Below are 24684 nucleotides of genomic sequence, written 5' to 3' on the forward strand. Positions count from 1 at the left end.
AGGATCCCTTCCGCAGAAGGGGTTTACCCAAAATAGGCACATTCAGTAGGAAAACCACACTGGTACTGCTGCAAAGTGCCACGTTGGTTGCCCTGGGCCAAGACTTCTTCTGGTTCCAAAGATCCAGCGGGATGAGAAAGGCCATCCAAGATCAACTCTTCCTGTGCTCCTTCCCTTGGTCTCCTGGGAATACTGATTCACCAAGACTCTTTACTCATTTTCCTATTGTGACTTTGCTGCCCTACTGTGTCTTGTCTCTGTATCCCCTGTTCTCATCCTTAGATTCTTTGGTCCCACCTACTGGGCCCTCAGCCTGACTCCCAGTGCTCAAACGTGGTTTGTACAGTAGGTCCCTTCCTCGACTATCGGAAGTTTTGTTTTTCCGGCTTCAGTTACCTGCAATCAACGGTAGTCCAGAAATAGTGAATGGAAAATTCTGGGAAGAAACAGTTCATATGTTTTACATTGAACAGCATGATGAAATCTTTTTTTTTTTTTTTTTTTTTTTTGACAGGCAGAGTGGACAGTGAGAGAGAGAGAGAGACAGAGAGAAAGGTCTTCCTTTTGCCATTGGTTCACCCTCCAATGGCCACTGCGGCCGGCGCGCTGCGGCCGGCGCAACGCGCTGATCCAAAGCCAGGAGCCAGGTGCTTCTCCTGGTCTCCCATGCGGGTGCAGGGCCCAAGCACTTGGCCATCCTCCACTGCACTCCCGGGCCACAGCAGAGAGCTGGCCTGGAAGAGGGGCAACCGGGATAGAATCCTGCGCCCCGACTGGGACTAGAACCCGGTGTGCCGGCGCCACAGGTGGAGGATTAGCCTATTGAGCCGTGGCACCGGCCACCATGATGAAATCTTGCAGCATCCCTCTCTCTCCCACCAGATGCCTATGCAATTCGCCTCACTTCATCAAACCACATAGGCATCGTATCATCTCACCTCGTCACAGACAGACAGGTGAGGATGATATAGGAAGATTCGTTGAGAATGAGAGAGACTACATTCACATAACTTTTATCACAGTTTATTGTAATTATGTAATTTATCATTGGTTTTTGTTGTTAACCTCTTATTGTGCTTCACTTATAAATTTAATTTTATGTTAAGTATGTATGCATCGGAAAAAAAATACCACATATAAAGTGCAGTACTATCCATGGATTCAGGCATCTGCATCTGCTGGGGGTTTTGAAATGCACCCCAGAGTAGCCCAAAGGCTTACTCTGGCATTGATCTTCTTCAAGGCATAGAATGAGAATCCTGCCAGTCCCCCTTCCTCCAGTCCTCTGGGCCTCTCCTAACAAAGCACTGAGGAGCCCTCCTCCATGAAGCCTGGTGGGTATTTATCCAGTGGCCACTGACTACTGCCTGTGCCAGAGCTTCTTTACCTCTCATACAAATACCTCAAAGCCTTGGAAAGAGCAGTCCTGTTCCTGCTGCTCGCAACCATCTGGAGATGTGACAGTGCCACTCTGACAAATGGAGACACTCAGCAGGATTAGCACTGCCCACTGAAACAGCCAAGCTGGACGCTTCTTCTAAGACATGTGCTGAGGACCTCATATAGCCAAGCACAGGGAGAGGCACTGGGCAGATCTGACCCAATCATGCCACATGCCCTCCAGTGTTCCCTGTACAGTGAAGTTCATGGTTTCCATTCATTCATCCCTTTTTTTTTTTTTTTGGATTTTAAAATATATTTAATGTCTTACTCTGTCTTATTTATTTTCATGTATAGCATAGCTCTTTTTTGTTTTTTTTTAATTTTTTATTTCATAAATGTGAACTTACAAAGTGCAACTTTTGTATTGTTGTGGCTTCCCCCCCAACCTCCCTCCCTCCCGTGGCCCTTCCCTCTCCCTCTCCCATCCCGCCCTTTATCGAGTTTCATTTTCAATTACCTTCATATACTAAAGATTAACTTAGTATATACTAAGCAAGGATTTCAACAGGCTGCATTCACACAACTGCACAAGGTATAGGGTATTGTTCCACTAGTAGTGTTTTTAAGTTTCATAGTAAAACACATTAAGGACAGAGATCCTACGTGGGGAGCATGTACCCAGTGACTCCCGTTGTTGATTTAACAATTGGCACTCTTATTTATGACGTCAGCAATCACCCGAGACTCTTGCTATGAGCTGTCTAGGCTATGGAAGTCCCTTGAGTTCACCGACTCTGAACTTGTTTAGTCAAGGCCGTGTCACAGTAGAGGTTCCTTCCTCCCTTCAGAGAAAGGCGTCTCTCTCCTTGATGGCCTTTTCCTTCTGCTGGGGTCTTGTTCACCAGAATCTTTCATTTAGATTGTTTTTGCCACCGTGTCATGGCTTTCCATGCCTGTGAGACTCTCATGAACCTTTTAGCCAGATCCGATCCATTCATTCATCCTTGCCTGCAAACTTCCATCCATGTGCGCATCTCTGTACTTTTCATTTGGTTATTTATTTGCCAAATATGTGCTGAGTTTCTAATGAGTGTTGTGTGTTGAACAGGTGCTGAAGGAGAAAAGGAGGAATCTGAAATGTTTACTATTCTCAACAATGCTTTCTGGCGTGGCTGTTAAGCTGTTTCTTGGGACACCCGTATCTCATATTGGAGTGCCTGGTTTTAAGTCCAAGCTTTGCTCCCAATTCTAGCTTCCTGCTTAGATGTACTCTGGGTGGCAACAGGTGATGGCTCCAGTGGTTGGGTTCCTGCCACCCATGTGGGATACTTGGGTTGAAGGAACTCATGCATTCAAGGGAGTGAAATAAGGCCAGTGTGCTGGGACATAGTGAGCAAAGGTCTGGCGTTTGCTCAAGATGAGGGCAGAGAATAGGCTGGGGTTCAATCAGGCAGAGCACATGCATCACACTTTTTTTTAAAGATTTATTTATTTATTTGAAAGTCAGAGTTACACAGAGAGAGAAGGAGAAGCAAAGAGACAGAGAGGTCTTCCATCCACTGGTTCACTTCCCAGTTGGCCACAATGGCCAGAGCTGTGCCTATCCGAAGCCAGGAGCCAGGAGTCAGGAGCTTCTTCCAGATCTCCCATGCAGGTGCAGGGACCCAAGCACTTGGGTCATCTTCTACTGCTTTCCCAGGCAATAGCTGGGAAAGAGAGCCGGGTCGGAAGTGGAGCAGCTGGGACTTGAACTGGCAGCCACATGGGATTCCAGCACTGCAGGCAGTAGCTTTACCTATTAAGCCACAGGGCCGGTGCCATGTGTCACACTTTTTTAAGAAGAGTGAGAAACTGTAGGTAGGTTCTTACCAGGATAACGTTTTAGGAATATCGCTTGGGTTGCTGTATCGAGAAAGGTCATTAGAGCAACCAGAGAGGAGGAGCTGGAAGGCACTATGGAAACCCAGGTGTGAAGAGATGGAGGCTGGGCTCTGTGTGGGAAGAGTAGAGAAAGACATAGCTGGACTTGGGGCTGGTTCTGTGGCATAGCGGGTAAAGCTACCACCTGCAGTGCTGGCATCCCATATGGATGCTGGTTCGAGTCCTGGCTGCTCCATTTCTGATGCAGCCCTCTGCTATGGCCTGGGAAAGCAGTAGAAGATGACCCAAGTCCTTGGGCCCCTGCACCCATGCAGGAGACCTGGAAGAAGCTCCTGGCTCCTGGTTTCGGATCAGTGCAGCTCTGGCCATTGTAGCCAATTGGGGAGTGAACCAACAGATGGAAGACCTCTCTCTCTCTGCCTCTCCTCTCTGTATAGCTCTGGCTTTCAAATGAATTATTAAATCTTTTTTTTTAAGAACTAGCTGGACTCAATAAATCTGCAGGAAGTAGGCTTTTGAGAACTTGCTGAGGGACTAGATGGCTGCCAGAGGCAAAGTTGACTTCTTACCCTGTGCCTCCTGGCAGGAACTGCATGCCACCTGTCACTCCACCTCCTCTCCATCCACCTCCAGGCAGAGATACCAACTCTGGAGCGCCCTTCTTTTTCTCATCAACGTCCTTGTCACTCTGCTGTCTACACACAATTGGTGGAAACCCTGGTTGGAATGAGAGGGAAGGAAGTGTATGTGCATTTAACATCTTTTTCTGGAGAACTAAAGCTTCACTTCACACCCTAGTTCATCTGATTCTCGACTGGGAATGCACATTGGAGTTACCTGGAGGGCTGCGCCTATCCTCAGAGCTTCTAACTCAGTAGATCTGGGGCATGGACTGAGAATGTGCATTTCTAGAAAATTCTCATGTGAGCTCCCCTGTGAGGACCACAGCTCTAACACAGTGATGAGGGAAATGCATCATGGTAAGAGAGAAAAGAACCTTCAGGAAAGGATTGGTACTGCTTTGACGCTAAATAGCAGAAGATTCTATGTGTGAGCGCTCGCTCTCTCTCTCTCTTTCCTCTCCTCTCCAAATGTACTTTATTTCTCTTTTTCTGCATCTGTTAAACAGTGAAAGTTCCCCAAAATAAAAAGATCCCCAACCCCAGGAAGTACAATCCAGCTGAAAGGTCTCATAAAGGCAGTTGAGGCCAGATTAGCTCTGTTAAAACGTCCTGGTTGTTGTTTCCAGGCTGCCTTTGGTGGGGACATTCTTTGCAACAATATCATGACTCACCCTGTGCAACTCTTCTATTTCATTTCTGGTTTACTTCGCATGTCCTGAGAATCAAAAATTCTCATTGCATTTGTGGTTCTGTGTCTAGAGATGCATAGCGGCTGGGAACAAAAATCCAGTGGGAGTTTGGGGGTTGATTTCTACGGCTGTAGGTGTGGCTCCAGAGAATCATCCAGGCCGAAAGGGATCTAGGAGTGAGGCCACACAGCAGAGTCACCTGGGAACTTTACAAATAAGTAGATTCCTGGGCTCAGCTTCGGGTATACCAAAGTCACCTAATGGGCTCATAAGCTCATATCCTAGAACCTCTCCAGGCGGTTCTAAAACTGTTGGTTCGTGGACTGGCTTTTGGGAACTGTCTTAAAAAAAAAATCCTTTTTTTTTTTTTTTTTTGTTTTTAAAAAGTTGCACATAGAATTCAGCGATATTAACATACGGAAAAATGGGAAATATAGTATGCTATTCCTCTTTCCTCCATCTCATGTAGATTCTTGCATTACGGAAGTAAATACTTAAGCAGCACAGGCAAATCCCTGAAGTGGAAGCCTGCTGGTGTGTGTGAAGAACAGCAAGTAGGCTTGTATGGCTGATGGGGAGAGTAGGCAGGGACAAGGCCCACGCCAGCCAGGGGACAGACTCTGCAGGGCTCTGGAGACCATGTAAGGAATCTGAATGTTATTATGAGTGTGATGGGAAGTCCCTGAAATGTTTTGAACAGAAGAGTTTAATGGAAGAGTTTAAATGGTGCGAGGGGGAAGGTGAACAGGGAAGATTCTTGTGCTTTGCTTGGTGAGAGAGGACAGTGAGCTGGCTGAGGATGATAGCGAAATAGGTGGCAAGAAGCCAGGGAGAAGTGGGGGAATTTCTCTAGTGCAGCCAACAAGATTTTCTACCAACTGAGGGACTAGTTATGGGGTCTGAAAGAAGTCAAGTGTGGCCTCCGGATTTCTGGCTTAAGTCATTGGAAGAATGGAATTGGCTGAAGTACAGATAACAACGGGAAGAAGTTTGGAGGGAGGCTATATTGGACTCAACTTTTTTTTCTAATTCCTGATCTGTATGTATCTCTAATGGTTTACCTCCTTTTTTTTTTTTTTTCCACTAAATATTTGAGTATCCATTCTCTCCCCAGGTATGCAGTGAAGAATAAAGATTAATAAAATGAACCTTTTATTTCCGAAAAGTTTGCCATCTGTAGGGAAGGTAGGATACTCACACCAATAATTATAATTTGCTTTGCAAAGCAGTATGTATCTAATGCCATAAGAGAGATATTAAAAATGTCAGAAAGCATAGATAGGAGACACTTATTGGAATTGGTAGTATCCTTCCTCAAAAATGCTTCCTTTAGCCATTACATTGCAAAAAGAGAGTTCAGTGTAATAACTTTAGCTGCCATTTGGGATACATTGGCCTCCTTTCTGCACTTGAAACACCCTCGCTATCAAGCTTCTCTTCCTCAAGCACATATTTGCGTTTGCTGTTCTTGCATGAACAACCTCCCCTCCAAGAGTCACCCAGCTTGCTGTCTCCTCCACTTGGTCTCTGCTCAGTCACCTTATCCAAAAGGCCTCCTTTTACTACAGAAAAGAGTTCCTCTTCCCCTTCCTTATTTTATTTCTCTTTATTGCAATTGTCATCGTCTCTCATATTGTATACAAGACAGCTTCCAAAGGTTTGTAGAAAATAGTCTTAAAGGACAGAAGGTGTTGGAGCTGAGTGTGGCTTATTAATTGTGACAAGTATATCATACTAATATGATATATGATTTATATATATATATATACTAATATGAGATGTTATTAACAGGGAAAGCTAAGCATGGGGTTTGTGGGAATACTGTACTACTTCACAATTTTTTTTGTTTAATGAATTTAAAACTATTCTGAAATTAAAAGGCTTCAAAAAGGCTAAGTTTATTTTGGTGTCAAAAATTTTTGAAATCCATGCAAACGCCTTTCCATAATTCACATTTTCTGTGAATTTTTTGAAGACCTTTCTTATTTATTTACACTTATTTATTTACATTATTTATACTGTGGTGTGTTTCCCCACACCACAGTATAAAATGTGTGGCAAACCTCTTTGTTTTCTTTACTGCTATATTTCTATAGCACTCAATAAATTATTGAAAAATTAGTTAGTAGGAATCAAGATAAACCATGGATTTGGAGAGTAACAAGCAAATGGATAGTTGCATCCTGCTGGGAATAAGGTTGGAGGTAGAACAGAGCTTTGATTTTAGAAGCTCTTGCTAAGCTGTAGTGCTTTTGCTGGCAACCTGGTGGAAGAAGAGCGGACATCAGGCCTCTTGATTGGCTAAAACAGAGGGTGTGCTTTGGGGTATTGGGGCAAACCCTGGATTGGGAAACAGAAATGTCAACTCTCTAACAATAGCCATGGGCCTTCTGCTTGTGTCCCTCTTATAAATTTTGCAAATATGACCTGTGCCCTGCCTGCCCTATAGGGCTGTTGTATAAAAGACACAAGCAACGGCAAAGCATTTTGCAAATTGTTAAGAAGTCCATTTTTGGAACCACCAAAAATGACATGGATTATAGCCAAGGGAGCCAGGAAGCCTGTGGTAGACAGCCAGACCTCCACCTGGGGGTCCCCGAGGGAGGCAGACCCACAGAGCACAGCGGCAAGGGGGAAGCACAGCTCTATTTCGTTAGTTGCTGGCCTTGAGTCGCAGATGCCAATGCATCTGGAAAGTGGACTCTAGCGTGGAGCCCAGGTTAAAGGCCTCCAGAAGCTTCTCTGTATTTATGAAGCTCTGAGGACTAAAGCTCTTAGCACACCCAGGAACTTGGAGAACTGATCTGGAGGAGGAAGATGTCAGAGCTGGCCTGGTGGCAGGGCGTGGCTTCAGGTGTCTGGAGAGATGGAACGGAGAAGAGGACTGTTTTCGGACGCCGTGCATGGATCTCACCTATGGGTAACTTGGGTCCCATCCTGTATTAATATTTCCTCATCCTTACTCTTCCCTTCCACTTCACTTCTCAGAGGATTTGGAGTTTGATAAATTGTTGCTTCACCTCCAAATACTTTAGATATGTATCTAAAATTACAACATAACCTATCAGGTGAAGAAATGATGCATGTCATTAGAGTAAGCATGGTGATACTAAATCCCACACTCATTTCTTGATTCAATTCAACTTGGAGAAGGTAGTGGGTAGTGAACATGAAAGTATTCCATTTGGACAAAAGACCATGCTGCTTTTTTTTTTTTTTTTTTTGAACTTTGGCCTAGGGGTTAATATGCCTTTTTTTTTTTTTTAAGTTTTGAGCAAACTTCATGTATTTCAAATATACGGATTTAAGAGCATAGTGATACTTCCCACCCTGCTCTCCCTCCTTCCCACACTCCCACCATTCCTCCTCATTCCTTTCTTATCACTTCTTTTAATTTTTACAAGGACTTGCTTTCAATTTATTTTATAATCACAAGCTTAACTCTCCACTAAATAAAGAATCCAGGGGCCGGCACTGAATCCAGGGGCTGCTCCACTTCCGATCCAGCTCTCTGCTATGGCCTGGGAAAGCAGTGGAAGATGGCCCGAGACCCTGAACCTGTGTGGGAGACCAGGAGGAAGCTCCTGGCTCCTGGTTTCAGATCAGTGCAGCTCCGGCCGTTACGGCCAATTGGGGAAGACCTCTCTCTCTCTCTCTCTCTCTCTCTGCCTCTCCTTCTCTCTCTGTGTAACTTTGACTTTCAAGTAAATAAATCTTAAAAAAAAAATCCAACAAGTAGTAAGTAGAAAAAATATTGTTCCTCAAGAGTATAGATAAGGGCTGTAAACAATGATCAAATCTCAAAATGTCAATTTCACTCACATACATTACATTTTTTGTACTCTGTTAGTTATCACAAATCAGGGAAAATATGATATTTGTCTTTTTGGGACTGGTTTATTTCACTAAGCATAATGGTTTCCAGTTGCATCCATTTTGTTGAAAAAGGATTTTATTTTATAGCTGAGTAGTATTCCATAGTGTATATAAACCACATTTTATTTATTCAGTCGTCAGTTGATGGACCTCTGGGTAGATTACATATCTTAGTTAGGCATTTTTCAAAAGATGAAATTCAAATGACCAACAGACACATGAAAAAAATGCCCAGATCATCAGCCATCAGGGAAATGCAAATACAAACCACAATGAGGTTTCACTTTACCCCAGTTAGAATGACGATCATACAGAAATCAAAAAACAATAAATGCTGGTGAGGATGTGGAGGAAAAGGTACCCTAATATACTGTTGGTGGGAATGTAAACTAGTACAGCCATTGTGGAAGACAATATTGAGATTTCTCAGAAATCTGAAAACAGATCTACCATATGACCCAGCCATCCCACTCCTGGGAATTTACCCAAAGGAAATAAAATCAGCATATGAAAGAGTTATCTGTACCCCCTTGTTTATCGAAGGACCATATTTCTTGCCAAAGCTATTGGCATAAGCATTGCTTAATTATTATTTCTGGAAGTAGCAGCTCCTCCTTGGCCCAGAGCCATCTCTCCCTTGTCTAGGATCAGATCACAGTCCATAAGCTTTACTGGTAGGATTAACAGACAGAAGGGCCCTGTTGCCTTCATTTCATCATGATGCCAGTGAAAATCTGCATTCTCCAAGCCCATGACGTGCCTTAAACAGCAGTGCTGCTGTTTCCGTGCCAAGCTTGCGCATTGTGCTCATGTGAAACCCTTTTCTCTTTGGTGTTTTGCTGCTTCTCCAGGATGCTTCTAGGAAATAGGGCTTAGTACCCATTAGCCTACTACAAGAACTCCCCGTTCCCTGTGCCCTTAATTGCAGCTTAGTACTACAGTTTTCCTCTTCTGTCCCCTTCCAAGCTTAGAGACATCTCCCCGCCATCTCCATCCTCTAGTTCCTTAATGAGGGCAGGGTTTCCTGGAAGCCATTTATCTATGAGTAGTTTATTTCTGTCTTGTAAACATACACCTCTTATGGAATGATGAGACGCAGAGGCCTGGCTGGTTACCTGTTTTGAAAAGGGAAGTGAAAATATGGAGATCAAAATCTCAATACATTGTTGTGCCCCAGATAGTGCTATTTTATAAAAGCTTTATGGAAGTATGATTGGCATACAATAAACGGAACACATTAAAAATGCGCATCTTCAGGGCCAGTGTTTGGCCTAGGGGTTAATATGCCTGCATCCCATTTTGGAGTACACAGGTTAAAGTCCTGCATCCACCCCTGATTCCAGCTTCAAGTTAATGCTTTCAGACCCTGGGAGGTAGCAGGTGATGATGTGAGAGAGAGAGAACACCTGGTGCCCATGTGGGAGTGGGGGAATGAGTTCCCAGTTCCCAGTTTCGACCTTTCCTACCTCTGGCGTTGTAGGCATTTGGAGAGTGAACAGCAGATGGTTCTATTTCTGTCTGTGTGTCTGTGTGTCTGTCTCTCTTCCCCCTCCCCTTCAAATAAATAAAAAAGATAAATTTTAAAAAGCACAATTTGATCTCTTTGACATATATATCGCTGAAGATCACTGCCATCATCAAGAAAATTACCATGTTCACCTCTGCCACAAGTCTTTCTGTGCCCCTTTATAATTCCTCTAGGCACTGCTTCTACCCCAAGGAAAGCATTGATCTGCTTTCTGTCACTTTAGAAGGACTTGTTTACATTTTCAGAATTACATGTAAGTAGAAGCATACCGTATGTACTCATTTTGTCTACCTTCTTTCTTTTTTTTTTAAAGATTTATTATTTATTTGAAAGGCAGAGTTACAGAGAAACAGAGGCAGAGAGAAAGAGAGGGGGAGAGAGAGAGAGAGAGAGAGAGAGTCTTCCATCCACTGGTTCACTCCCCAAATTGCCAAAACAGCTGGAGCTGGGCTAATCTGAAGCCAGGAGCCAGGAGCTTCCTCTAGGTCTCCCACGTGGGTGCAGGGGCCCAAGGACTTGGGCCATCTTCCACTGCTTTCTCAGGCCTTAGAGGAGAGCTGGATCAGAAGTGGAGCAGCAGGGACACAAACCAGCGCCCATATGGGATGCCAGCACTGCAGCATTGGCTTTACCTGCTGTACCACAGTGCCAGCCCCCGTCTGCCTTCTTGCACTCGGCATAATCATTTTGAAATTCATCTTTGACAGTATCTTCCTTTTTCTTGCTGAATAGAAAAGGTTGGGACTAAGATGAGACAAGTGGAGTACTGAAGGTGTAAACTGTAATTCTTTATTGTCTTGTTGTTACTGCTATGCTAACAACACTTGTGATTTGCCCCTTTTAACATAGTTTTAAGAGTTAACATACAGTATTGTTAACTATAGGCACAATGCTGTACAGCAGATCTCTAAAAGTTATTTATCTTTTATAAGTGAAACCTTCTACTCTTTGAGCAAGAACTGTCCGTTCCCTCTGTCCTTAATCACTGGAAACCTTGGTTCTGCTTTGTCTATGAACGTGGCTGTTATACTTCATCTAAATGGAATCGTGCTGTTTGTCCTTCTTTGACTAGCTTATTTTGCTTAGTATAATAATGTTCTCCGGGTTCATCCATGATGTTGAAAATGGTAGCATTTTATCCATGCTTAAGCTGAATAACATTCCATTGCTTGCATCCATAATATCCCATGTTGTCTTTATGCACTCATCTATCATTGGACATTTAGGTTGCTCCCATGTCTTGGCTGTTGTGAATAATGTTGCAATGGATATGCAAGGAATAGGACATTTCAAAAAATTTCTGGAAAAGTGGAATTGAAATGTAAGTTTATTTGGGTGCAAGAAAATTTTGAAATACATGGATAGCTTTTTCTTAAGGCACATTTTCTATGAACTTTTTAGGAACTCTCATACACATAACTTTGAGATCCTGGCTTTTATTCATTTGGATAAGCACTCAGAAGCAGAATTGCTGGATCCTATGGCAGCACTATTTTTTTTTTTTTAAATTTATTTATTTGAAAGGTAGAGTTGTAGGGAGGCAGAGGCAGAGAGAGAAGTCTTCCATCTACTGGTTCACTCCCCAGATGGTTGCAACAGCTGGAGCTGGGCTGATCTGAAGCCAGGATCCAGGAGCTTCTTCCAGATTCCCCACACAGGCCCAAGGACCTAGGCCAATCCTCCACTGCTTTCCCAGGCCGTCGCAGAGAGCTAGATCAGAAGTGGAGCAGCCAGGACGTGAACCAGCACCCATATAGGATGCTGGCACTGCAGGCTGTGGCTTTACCTGCTACACCATGGCGCCGGCCCTGGCAGTACTATGTTTAATTTTTGAAGAACTTCCATACTGTTTTCCATAGCAGTTGAACCACGTTACATTCACAATAACAAAGGTGTCAGTTTCTCTATGTCCTGTCCAAACTTTATTATATTTTGTTTTTGTTAATAGCAGCCATCCTGAGAGATGTGACATGATATCTCCTTATGGTTTGGATTTGCATTTCCCTATTGATTAGTGATGTTGAACATCTTTCATCTGACCATCAGTCATTTGTATGTCTCTGAAAGTCCTTGCCCATTTTTAAATCAGCTTTGTTTTTGCTATTGACTTGCATAAACTCCCTTTAAATCTTGAATATTAACTTCTTATCAAATATATGCTTTCCAAAGATTTTATCCCATTCCCCAGGTTGTTCCTGTTCATAATTTGTTTTGCTTTGCAAAAGTTTTTGTTTCTGCTTTTGTTGCTTGTGTTTTTGGTTCCATGTCCAAGAAATCATTGCCTGTACCAATGTCATTAAGCTTTCCCTCTATGTCCTTTACCAGGAGTTTTACAATTTCAATTCTTATATTTAAATCTGCTCTCCAGTTTTGAGTTAGTTCTTGTGTATGATGTGATTTCTTTATTTTGCAAGTGGCTATCCAATTTTCCCAGCACCCATTTTTGAAAGATTATTCTTTCTCCATCACATGTTGTTAGCATTCTTGTTCAAGATCAGTTGACCTTATATCTGTGGGTTTCCTTCTGGGCTGTCTGTTTTCTACCATTTGTCTATAAGCATGTTTTTATGTATGTGATATACTCTTTTAACTGATGTAGCTTTGTAATGTTTTTTGAAATTTGAAAACGTGATGCCTCTAGCTTCATTCTTTTTTTTATTGCTTTGGCTATTCAAAGTCTTTTTTGGTTCAATCTTAGGTTTCTGTTTTTTCTTGTAAAGAAGTCAACGAGATGTTGACTGAATCAATTTCATTTTTTGCTTCTTATAATTTGTTTCATTACCTGGCTCTTTACATGCGCAGTAACATTTTTTAAGATTTTTAAATTTGAAATGCAGAGCCAAGAGAGGGGGAGAGACAGAGAGAGAGAGACAGAGAGAGAGAGAGAGAGAGAGAGAGAGAGGAGAGGATATGGAAAGAGATACTGCTCCTATCTGCTGATTCACTCCCTAAATACTCACAGTGGTTAAGACTGAAGCCTGGGAGCCGGCGCCATGGCTCACTTAGTTAATCCTCCACCTGTGGTGCCGAGTTCTAGTCCTGGTTTCTCCTCTTCCAGTCCAGCTCTCTGCTGTGGCCCGGGAGGGCAGTGGAGGATGGCTCAAGTGCTTGGGCTCCTGCACCCACATGGGAGACCAAGAGGAAGCACCTGGCTCCTGGCTTCAGATCGACGTAGCTCCGGCCATAGTGGCCATTTTGGGGGTGAACCAACAGAAGGAAGACCTTTCTCTGGGTCTCTCTCTCTCTCACTGTCTAATCTATCTGTCAAGTTAAAAAAAAAAAAAAAAGACTGAAGCCTTGATGTGGGAATGCAATCCAGGTCTCCCACATGGGTGGCAGAAACCTAATTACTTGAGCTATCACCCTTGCCTCTCGGGATCTGCTAAATTAGCAGGAAGTTGGAGTCAGGAGCCAAAGGAGGGTATTGAACTCAGGCATTCTGATATAGGATGTAGGGTCTTAACTGCCCTGCCAAATGCCTAACCCATGTGCCTGGTAATTTTTTTGTTGTGTGGGATACACATACACTAAAAAACTTTAAAAAACATTTTTGAATTAAAATTTAACTAAGTGTCCTGTGTTTCCTCTGGAGGTTCTATGTCCGGACAGCTCCAGTCCTCTTAAACTCTCTGGACTCTTTGGCCCCATCACAAAGGAAATTCTCCAGGCTCTGTCTGAGTTCCTGCTCATTGCATTGAGCTGTGCCACTCAGCTCGCCCAGTTGCCGGCCTTTTCTTCTTTGTTTCCTGTCTCTTAGAGCTTGCTGCCCTTTGTTGTTGGATGGTCATTATCCTGAAACCCAGTATTTCATACATTCTGTCCTTTTTGATTGTTTAGAAGAGGAGGGTAAATCTAGTCCCTGTTACTCTAGCTTGGAAGCGGAAGTCCATACCCAGAAGTTGTTGCTTTCTACCTCGAGCCAGAACACGGTGCTGATGGGGGCCAATCCCTTCATAGGAGAGTTTGTATATTTGCATCACAGTTGCATGTAACCTTCTATCTAGAGAAAACGAAACCCACGGGTCATAGGAGTACCTGGTGATTATGAAGATGATTAACTACTGTTGAGAAGTTGATTAGAATTGGATATATGCTAACAACAGAATAGAGAAGGGCCACTGATCTCGTTGTCACCAAACACAAAGGTCACATTGGCACATTACGTTATATTATATCACAACACTTGTCAGGTTTGGCTGATGGTCATATCCTGCAAACCTCAAATGCTTGTGGAATCTGAGCCAGGAAGTCCTGTAGAGGCAGAATGATGAAACTGGGGTCACAGAACGCATAGTGGGCTTTTACATTCTCTTAGTAACTGTTCAATAAGCAGTGACGTCTTCCCTAGTGGGATCTGCAGATAAAAATAAAAGCACATCTTCTGCAATTTCTCTTGGTCCAGCTATATGCCGCTATCCTCTGGGCATGTCAGGAGGCCACATTCCAGATGAAGACATCACAGCTTCCAGTCAGTGGTCAGAGTCCACAGCTGCCAGATACGGAAGGTGAGGATGGACACTTCAAAAGAGCCCTAGTTCTGGGATGGACAGATTTCCTGGACAGAGAAGCCCTGACTCAAGGGGTTGGGGAAAAGGGGTGGTCCTGGTAGGAGTATGGCATTGATGGGAGCTGGTGGGAATGGGGCAAGTACATCAGTGGACTGTTCCTGTTCTGTGTGTTTGCAGTGAGAGATTTCAGGCCTTGGCGGCTTGCATTGGTCCTGCAATCCCATTGCAACCACAGGAGCCCCAGAGCCACAATACCCACAGTGAATGGGTTCATTGAAAGGTGGCGAATTTGCTTTCCTTGGCCTTCTCACTCTGAGTTGCTGTAGGAGGCAGGCCAGAGGGCAGATATACAGTGGGACAAATTATGTAGAATGCCAGAGATTAAGAAAGCTGCTCCCCTTCTCAGTGGGTATCTATGAAACATCACTCACTATGCAAAGTGTGATGGACTTCCCCAGCCCTCCAAAAAGTTCTTCTCTCTCAAGATTTTCTCACATAGAACAGCTATTCTCATCCATAATTAGGACGTGGTAAATACCTTGTGGTATAATTTGAGGGTTCCTCTATATCCCCAAATCTCCCAACTCAAAAACTATTCTGCTGATTGGGGCCTGATCCCCCACCCCGAATTAATTATTTTGCTGGAAAGTGTTGATTTTGTTAAAATGGAATCATCCATAAGGAAAATAACCCTGCAAAACCTTCCCCATAATATTTATCTTAATGTGAGAAAGACCAGAGTGATGGTTGGTGGGTGTTGGAAGGGAGCAGCAACTGACTGGGTAACATCTGTGAGAAATGGGAGAATTCCAGAGAAGAGGGAAAGTGGCAAGAGGTTCCCAAAATAAACCTTGAACTGATTGCACAATTATGCTCAGTGGTAGCTCAGCCTGGATGTAAAAAAGCGAAACCAGAGTTTTCACTCTTCCCCTGGCCTGCTGTTAGCCTCCCCCTCCCCATGACTTTCCATGGCTTTTTGCTGGGCTGTTGTGCCCATCCTGCTGGTTAGAATTCCACTGCATTGCATAGTCCACACTCAAGATTCTACTATCCACCCCTCTGCACTCCCATAACTTAATGCCCAAGCAAAGAATGACTAACTCTGCCAGGCTGAGTCTGAGATTGTGGGGGGGGGTGTGTGTGTGTGTGTGCGTGCCTGTGTGTGTAGCGGGAGTATAGGGATGGTGAAATGAACATAGAGGGACACAGGGTAGAAAGGGTTTCTTTTCCCTTGGGACTGTAAATCAGGCTGGGAATAAGGGCTGCCTGTGATCTGAAGCCCTCCAGCTCCCTGGTAGTGACTCCCTCTGAGTTTCACGATACTCCACGGAAAGGTAACTAACCACAAATAGATACCGTGATGGAGTCAGACTGGTGAGGAGAATCCAAAAAGTTCAACTAGACTGGGCACGCAGCCTGCTCTCTCCCTGCATGACAGAGCAGCTGCTGGCTGTGAATAGCACAAAAGTCCATGGTTTCATGGTTGCTCCCTCTCTCCCTAACTCTCGCCTCTCAAGACTGGACTCCGAAGAAGGGGATGGAGCCTGGTGCCCAGAGATCCCAGTGGAGCCTGATGACCTGAAGGAATTTTTGCAGATCGACTTGCACACTCTGCACTTTATCACTCTTGTGGGGACCCAGGGGCGCCATGCTGGGGGGCATGGCATTGAGTTTGCTCCCATGTACAAGATCAATTACAGTCGGGATGGTACTCGCTGGATCTCATGGCGGAATCGACATGGGAAACAGGTAGGAAGAAGAAGCATTCAGAGCCTGGGATATCCAACACCATAGGTTAGAAGAAGAAGAGCACAAGTTGGCTATGTAGGTATGTGAGTCTATAGACCCAGCATTGCCTTGTAAATGTGTGGCCCAGAATGAGGGAGGGTGGGAAGTGGGCACAAAGGAGAATAACGAGGCAGAATGGATCCTGTCTGCTCCTTGAATTAAAAAGAAGCCTAACAAAAGGGTGGTGGGGGTGAAGGAGTGTGTGATATTATACTATTGCTTCATTCTTTCTCCTCTCTCTCCTCAGGTGCTGGATGGAAATAGTAACCCCTATGATATTTGCCTGAAGGACTTGGAGCCACCCATTGTGGCCAGATTTGTTCGCTTCATTCCCGTCACTGACCACTCCATGAACGTGTGCATGAGAGTGGAGCTTTATGGCTGTGTTTGGCTAGGTAGGTCTCTAGCACAGGGGGCTTACTGACATTATGAAAAACTAACCCCTGGCACTTAAAGACAATCAAATCAGAAAGAGATGGGATCAGCTAGCCCCGCAGGGGTGGGGAACCTTTGTTCTGCCCAGGAGCATTTAGATATTTATGACATCACTTGTGGGCCATTCAATCAACTTCAAAATTAACCTACTGTAGATTTATTGAATTTCAAATCCCCCCTGTGGTTGGCTCAGCAGGGTCAGGCCAGATGATTTCTTGGGTTGGACATTCCCTACCCCAACAGGGTAAATCCCTCTCAGTGTGAGAAAGGCACATTGTTTATCCACCCCAGGGCTTGGTGCCCCACACCCAGACGATGCATTCAGTCAGTTTGCTGACTGCTACCGAGAAGTGCTCCCCAGCAGTGCTCCCTGTGTGCCCACGTTGGGAGCTAATGGACATACTGTGCAGACTGCAACTGTGAAGCTCTTGTTGCTCCAAGTGGTAGTTGGTCTGAGCATCAAGTACAGTGTCCTCGTCTATGCACTGACAACTGTGTTTCTCTTGGCAGATGGCTTGGTGTCTTACAATGCTCCAGCTGGGCAGCAGTTTGTACTCCCAGGAGGATCTATAATTTATCTGAATGATTCTGTCTATGACGGAGCTGTTGGGTACAGGTAAATTCTGGAAATTTTGGTCATTAAGTGAAAAAATGGCCACTAGGAGAGACTGTTATTATGGTTTATGATCAGTTATCAATCAATAAATCAACCAATCAGTATTTATTTAGTCCCTGTACTATACATTGTGAAATAACACAGATAAAATAAGCTACAAGGTCTTTATTTCCCATGATCTTAAATCCTATTTTAGGAAAAAAAAAAAAAGGCAATCACATAGAAAACAGCAATAAATCACACAGAGCAAGGTGCTGAGTATGGTAACCATAAATTTTGATCCTGAAAGCAGGACATAATGACACAAATATTGTTATGTTTGTATAGGCAAAGGGCCAGAAGAATTGAAGTAATAAGTATAATAATGGCAAGTCATGAAGTTCAAGAAGCATAGATTCCATAAATATAAATGTTTTAGAAATTCTGAAAAGAAAGAGACAACTAAGGCTTGTGAGCGACGGGGAAGTTTCTAGGAAGGTAGAAGGGAACAGAGGAAACAGGGCTAAGGGCAAGGACGGACTGATGGACAAGTCTGACATGTGTCAGTGGAGGACCATGATGGAGAAGTGTGATCAGATACAGTGGGAATTTAAAGTTAGAACAGAAATGTTCTTACTTATGTCATTTCATGCCAAACTTCTTCTAGACCACCCCAACACTTTCTCCTTAGCTTTATCCTTACCTGCAAAGAATGAGTCTGGAGAGAGATTAGATCATAGTGACATACAGACAAGATGATGGAAATTCCTAGGAGTTGCAAATGGGGATATTAGTGAGTATTAGGAAGGAGAGCATGAAATGATAGCACATCCATTGGCTTAGGAGAATAAATCATTGTCTCAGCTGGCATCCCCTGGGTGAAGTCCTGACTTATCCCTTCTTCCTTCCTTGCCATCTGCTTAGTCAGTGTTGTGTCCCATTTGCCTAACCGTCTTATTAGCATTTCAATCAGCCGCACCCCAGAGTATTACACAAATCATGGAAGAAACCAGGGTTCAGTTTAATTCAGTTTAGTTTGCTAATTGTTTGTGAATCAACCATGACTATGTGCGAGAAATGTGGCTAGATGTTGTCAGTATTCAAAGATAATGGAGAAAAAATAATTTTAAAAATGTAGATGCAATTTACTTACACCTAATAACTGAGGTAATGAGATTTCTTGTTGGCGTGTGACAGAGTGAAGAAAGCCAAGACATTTAGGTCAGAGTCTCAGGAAATATTGCAGAGTAGCCAAAGTCACTTTTTTAATGAAAAAATTTACAAGAGTAAGATATATTCATTGTAGTAATAATTCAAAGGCATATAAAGTAAATGTAAAATATTTTCTTCTTTATTTCTACTCCACTTGGATTTAATTTTGATTCAAGAAAAATGAAGTTGTTCTTTTTAATTTGTGTTGCTTCTGGGGCCATTGGGAGTTATAGCTACTGCAAGTAAACTTACATTCTCCTAGCCTTCTGATCTGTAGAGAGAAGAAAAGCTGACAAAACCTTGGAAGGGAGAGCTAAGCTCTGGTTACTGTGGATAGGGCCAGTCAAATTTTATAATTTGCCAAACATTTTTAATGAGTAAATATTTTTAAAATGTATCTATAAGGCCGGTATTATTACTCTTAATCAATTTGTGCAGATCAAAAATTGTACATGCCATTGGCTATGACTGAATCCGTCGGGGGCACATCCATCTTTACGTGAGGGCGACTCTCCCAATCTCTTCTTTTGGGAGAGTCTTGACATATCTCCCAGAGGTTGACATGCAAAGCTTGAGAAGTGAGAACTTTCACATCACAGACTTCTGCTGTGTCCCTCCATAGAAAGAAGAGATGCCTCTTTATGTCCTTCAAATAGTCAAATTAATATATAAGTAAAGTTACATCCCAGGCTGCAGTCATACAAAACAGAGCTTCACACTTCAAAGTGGAGAAGTCTGTTGAACCAAACAATAAAATTTAATCCAGTACCTGAGACTCTCATGAAATTTATGTGTTTTATTCCATGGGTCATGTACTTTATCTATTTAATTATAATTAAATTTAAATTAAAATTTGGCAAAATTAATTACTACTCTTTTTGCTCTTCAGTGTGATATCAAGTTGAGTTGTTGGAGATGTGGAGTGTAAGAGGGCATGACTGGCTTCTCTGCAATTGATTCACTGAATAATAATAACATACAAAAGAGGGTCAGAAAAATTTCCAAGATGCTCTGAAAACATCTTAGTGATGGGGCAAGTGCTAGTATTTACCGTAGTGTTCATTCTATACATTCATTCACTCATTAATCAATTAGTTGACTAAGTATGTTTGATAATATTGGGCTATTAGGTCAAGACATTATTTTCAATATACTCATGTATGAATAGGCAAGGATGCAATGGATTATAGAGTGTTTTTAATATAAATTGACAAAATATTGTTCAAAAGTTTTGCTACTAAAGTGGTAGGTACAATGAATTTTGTAAAATTCATTTATAGGAAGTTCTTAACTAGCTGTTTATTTATGTAATGATAAATGCATCAGTACTATGAAACAAATCTGATTTTTCCCCCATTCAACCTCCAAGATACTCAGCTCCCAGAGCAAAACAGGTAGATAAAAATTTTTCCATAAATGTGATTAACCCCAGGTTCTTCTCTCTTTTCCTTCTCCTCTTCTGGCCTGAGCAGCATGACTGAAGGACTGGGCCAGTTGACAGATGGGGTGTCTGGCCTGGACGATTTTACTCAGACCCATGAATACCATGTGTGGCCTGGCTATGACTATGTGGGCTGGAGAAATGAAAGTGCCACCAATGGCTACATCGAGATCATGTTTGAATTTGACCGTATCAGGAATTTCACTACCATGAAGGTCAGTGGAGTGAGGTGTGGGGGAACTTCTTCAAGGAGGGCAAAATTCTAAAGTGGTAGAGAAATCTTGCTAGAGAGAACCCTGAGTTGAGGTCAGCAGAACTGCATTCAAACACATATTCTGCTAAGGAGCTATGTACATTTCAAAGTCACTTCACCTCCATGGGCTTGTGTCTTCATTTGTGAATACTGTAAAAGGGGGTTAGACTAGGTCAGTACTTCTTGATGTTTTTCTTACTTTTTTTTTTCTTTTTGTTTCAATGTCAGAGCTATTGTATCCATTCCATCGGGCTCCATATTTGTTTTGTTAATTTTTTATACCAGGGAAGTTAGGAGAGAGTAGTTGAATTCTCTTGAGTAGTTGGAGGGAAGTCAAAAGGCTTGAGAAAGATCCTGGGACTGGGTTTATGATGGGGCATAATAAATGCAGATACCAGATAAGAGCTGAGCCTGGGGCTTAAGGTCTGATTTCAACTTTCTCTAAAGCAGGTCCTCGCTAAAGAGCCCAATCTTGATGTCAGGATTGAGGACATCTCCATTAATGAAAGCATGAGTTTCCTGGTACCTAACTCGAACAATCATTTTCTTTTTCTCTTCCACAATCCCAAGTCTCTTTCAGAATGAAAAGAGTGGAAGAGAAGAAAAATTCATGCAAAAAAAAAAAAAAAAGACCAGATTTGATGTTATGCCTGAATTTAAGGTTGAGGAAAAGTAGGACTTAAGGGTGAGGAGGAAAGCCCCTCTTCTGGATGTCAGGAGGAGGCCACAGGGATTACAAGGTTCACCTATAACTCTTTCTGGCTTATGAAGGAGCAGGAGAGGACCCTAGTACAAGTCCCAGGAAAGAGAGTGGGCAAGTGAACTTGACCTCACACAGGGATCCTTGTTTGTATGTTGTTTTTCCCCATTGATAATTGGGTGTGGAATAGTAGTGACTAACAAATTGGTGATGCTTCTATTCACACTCGGTTCTCAGCTTCAGTATTCATTTTCCTAAATCCGTCCCATCTTCTATCTCTGCACTAGTTTATCAACTGCATTTGGAGTGTCTGCAACACTGTTAGGTTCTGGGGGTAAGGAGGTGAGTAAGGTAATGATTCCCATCATAGAACAATTTGCAGTTCAGTGTGGAGGGCATTACTTCCCAAAAGCAGGAATGTAGGATGATATGGAATGTACAAGGAAACCGTGTTATCATCAAGAGGTCTTGGTAAATCAAAACTTATTCGTCCCACAAAATAGAAGTCAAAAAGAAAAGGCCTACTTATTGTACTACTCCCAGATGTTAATATAACAATATATCCTAATTGGATTAATAGCTACTAGTTATATGAATATGTAAGATGATAACAGAAAGATCTACACATGCTCAATCTGCTAGTTTATTTTTTTAAAGATATATTTTATTTATTTGAAAGGCAGAGATCCAGAGAGAGAAAGAGAGAGAGATCTTCCTTACACTAGTTCACTCCCCAAATGGCCGCAACAGCTGGGGCTGGGCCAGGCTGAAGCCAGGAGCCAAGAGTTTCTTCCAGGTCTCCCACATGGGTGCAGGGGTCCAAGCACTTGTATAATCATCCACTGCTTTTTGAGGTGCATCAGCAGGGCACTGGATCAGAAGTGGAGCAGCCAGGACTCAAACTGGCACCCATATAGGATGTGGGCATTGCAGCTGGAGGCCAAAGTTTCTATGCTATAGCACCAGCCCCTGCTAGTTTATTTTAAGTATGGCTCTTTGGCAGTTGTAAAACATGAGCATGTGCAATTGTGTGTAACACATTATTCTTCACAGTTCTTTTGGGGGAAGGGGCATAGCCATGTCAAAAATAAGATACTTTAAGGTAATATATTTATATTGCTAAATAATGTGTGTCTCTATATGCATCTATGAACATGTATATAAATTCACAAATACATGCCACTGGGAATATTTATGGTCCCATGAGTAAGTGAGATATGTTTTAAACTCTCTCTAAAGTTATAATATTCATTCAGTAAACTTGATCTTCCTGAGTCCCCAAGCAGTGCTTACTTAATTAGCTTATCACAGGTCAAAATTATTCAAGGGCATATTCTACAATCAAAAGTACCATAAGCTTTTAAGGATCTGACCCAGGGCTAGTTCTCTTGAAATTAAACAGGGCTGTAGCATATCTTAATTTTTTCTGGGACAAAGTAAAAGATGACTTCCAGGGCACTGATACCGTCTAGAGAGTAGTTTTCGAAAAAAAAAAAAAGGGGGGGGGGGCGGCAGCACCATGGCTCACTTGGTTAATCCTCCACCTGCAGCGCTGGCATCCCATATGGGTGCTGGGTTCTAGTTCTGGTTGCTCTTCTTCCAGTCCAGCTCTCTTCTGTGGCCTGGGAACGCAGTAGAGGATGGCCCAACTCCTTGGGCCCTGCACCCACGTTTGACACCAGGAAGAAGCACCTGGCTCCTGGCTTAGGATCGGCGTAGTTCCGGCCATAGTGGCCATTTTGGGGGTAAACCAATGGAAGGAGGACCTTTATCTCTATCTCTCTCTCTCGCTGTCTAACTCTATCTGTCAAGTAAAAAAAAAAAAAGAGAGAGAGAGAGTAGTTTTTGCTTCTTAGGCAAATCACCACAAATTCCCCCCCCCCAAATATATTTAAACTATACCACCAAAATATGCCAATAAACTTCTAAAAAATGTTTTGTACCTCTTGAGTAAATATGTAAGACCACATAAAAATAAAATCCTATGCTATTTATGTGCATTCCAGTTGAATTCCTAAAACATCTGTAGGAGAGATTACTACCTTCCCCAGAGAGTACTTATCCAACACTTTCAGATTTCAAAACATCTGAAAAATCTATTGAAGCTAGATGATATCCCTTTGATTTTTATCTTAGCCATGCTCAATTGACTTATGTTCAGTAAGCTGGAACAGTCAATTCATCCCAAAGAAGGTCTTAACACATGCTTTTATCATTAAAACATTTGGAGGAAAATCGAATGGGAAAGTTAAATGTTTTGTTAGATTTTGGTGTGTCATATGTTCAAAGAGCATTGGGCTAGGAGCCTAGGGTTCTAGACCCAGCTCTGCTCTGATTGACCACAGGCAATGCAAAGCTCAGACTCTCCCTAGTAAATAGAGAGTTGGGCCAGATGGTTTCTACAACATCCAGTAGCTCTGATATTCTATTTTCAGAGTATTTCTGGTCTGTTTCTTTAGTCATGAATTTTATATCATCATCACAGCTTCTTCTTCAGCTAAAAATAAATTCAGAACCATAGTCCTGTATTGACTATCCAGAAACCAGAAGAGGGTATGGACAGTAGTAACCTTAAAACGGAAGCAGGAAATCTATTCCTAGAATGACAATGATGTTTTTCCAGCCTTTAAAGTTCTTAAATGTGAGGGATAGAGGCCAGCAGAGCTATTTCTCCATATAGGATTGAGCCAGAGGAAATGGTACTGAATCCCCATGCGGCATTTGAGTTAGCTACAAACATGCACATTCCATTTTTGAGGACTGCTAAACATATTGAGGTGCTGCAGAAGGGCTGTTGTGGGCATCTTTGCTCCTGATAACTCTTTCTTTTAAGGTATATTTATGTGAAAGTTAAAAAGTCAGAGTTAGAGAGAGAGAGATCTTCCACTGGAGAGAACTCCACTGGCTCACTCCCAGCTGAAGCCAGGAGCTAAGAGCTTCATCCAAGTCTCCATATGGTGGCAGTGGTCCAAACACTTCAGTAATCTTCCATTGCTTTTCCCAGGCCATTAACATGGAGTTGGATCAGAAGTGGAGCAACTAGGACTCAAACTGGTGCCCAAGTGGGATGCCAGAGTCACAGGCTGCAGCTTTACCCACTATGCCACAATGCCAACCCCATCCTAGGGACTCTTTTTTTTTTTTTTTTCCAGGCAAAGTTAGACAGTACGAGAGAGAGAGACAAAGAGAAAGGTCTTCCTTTTTTCCATTGGTTCACCCCTCAAGTGGCCGCTACGGCCGGCATGTTGCTATTAAAAACCATGTAGTTATCCTGGTGACAAGATCATAGCAACAGGCAAAAAGGTACACACCAACTTCCAACAGACCTCTTTTCTCATCTCAGAAACTACTATGAGGAGAACTTGATGCCCCAAGCAAAATGACTTTACCTAAACTGAAATTAATTGAGAGAGATGATGAAATCTGTGTCTTTGGCTGAAAAATGCTGCCATGTGGCACGTGCAATGAGACATCTAAGAAGAAAAATGAAACTGTTTGGAGCTGGGCATTATTTCCAGTTGCTGATACAGACTGTGCTGTAAAGGGGGATCTAGCTTTGGAACACACACAGGAGGAAGTAGGACAGCAGCCCTCTTCCCACCTCAGTTTGGGATAGCTCATAGCTGGGTGGATGGCAGCTGTGGTGGAAAGATACAGACTCAAGAGAGTCCAGGGTGAGGAAGGATGACCCAGCATCCGTTAACAGATGAGGAAACTGTAGCCCAACGACATGATGTGATGTGGCCAGGACACAGTCACATAGAGGTAACTG

General features: G+C 42.8%; 1 protein-coding gene across 5 annotated transcripts in view; it reads left to right on the plus strand.

Moving 5' to 3' along the window:
* Positions 1 to 24684, plus strand: part of DDR2 (discoidin domain receptor tyrosine kinase 2) — a 164432-nt gene that overhangs the window by 110779 nt on the left and 28969 nt on the right. For all 5 annotated transcript variants that reach the window (XM_062192640.1, XM_062192639.1, XM_062192642.1 and 2 more), the window contains 5 exons: positions 14383 to 14485; positions 16006 to 16237; positions 16524 to 16671; positions 17222 to 17327; positions 19991 to 20174. In XM_062192640.1, coding sequence (XP_062048624.1) covers positions 14383 to 14485; positions 16006 to 16237; positions 16524 to 16671; positions 17222 to 17327; positions 19991 to 20174 — 773 coding nt within the window. The remainder of the gene's footprint in view (positions 1 to 14382; positions 14486 to 16005; positions 16238 to 16523; positions 16672 to 17221; positions 17328 to 19990; positions 20175 to 24684) is intronic.

The sequence above is a fragment of the Lepus europaeus genome, chromosome 5, assembly GCF_033115175.1.
Source record: "Lepus europaeus isolate LE1 chromosome 5, mLepTim1.pri, whole genome shotgun sequence".
NCBI classification, from domain to species: domain Eukaryota; kingdom Metazoa; phylum Chordata; class Mammalia; order Lagomorpha; family Leporidae; genus Lepus; species Lepus europaeus.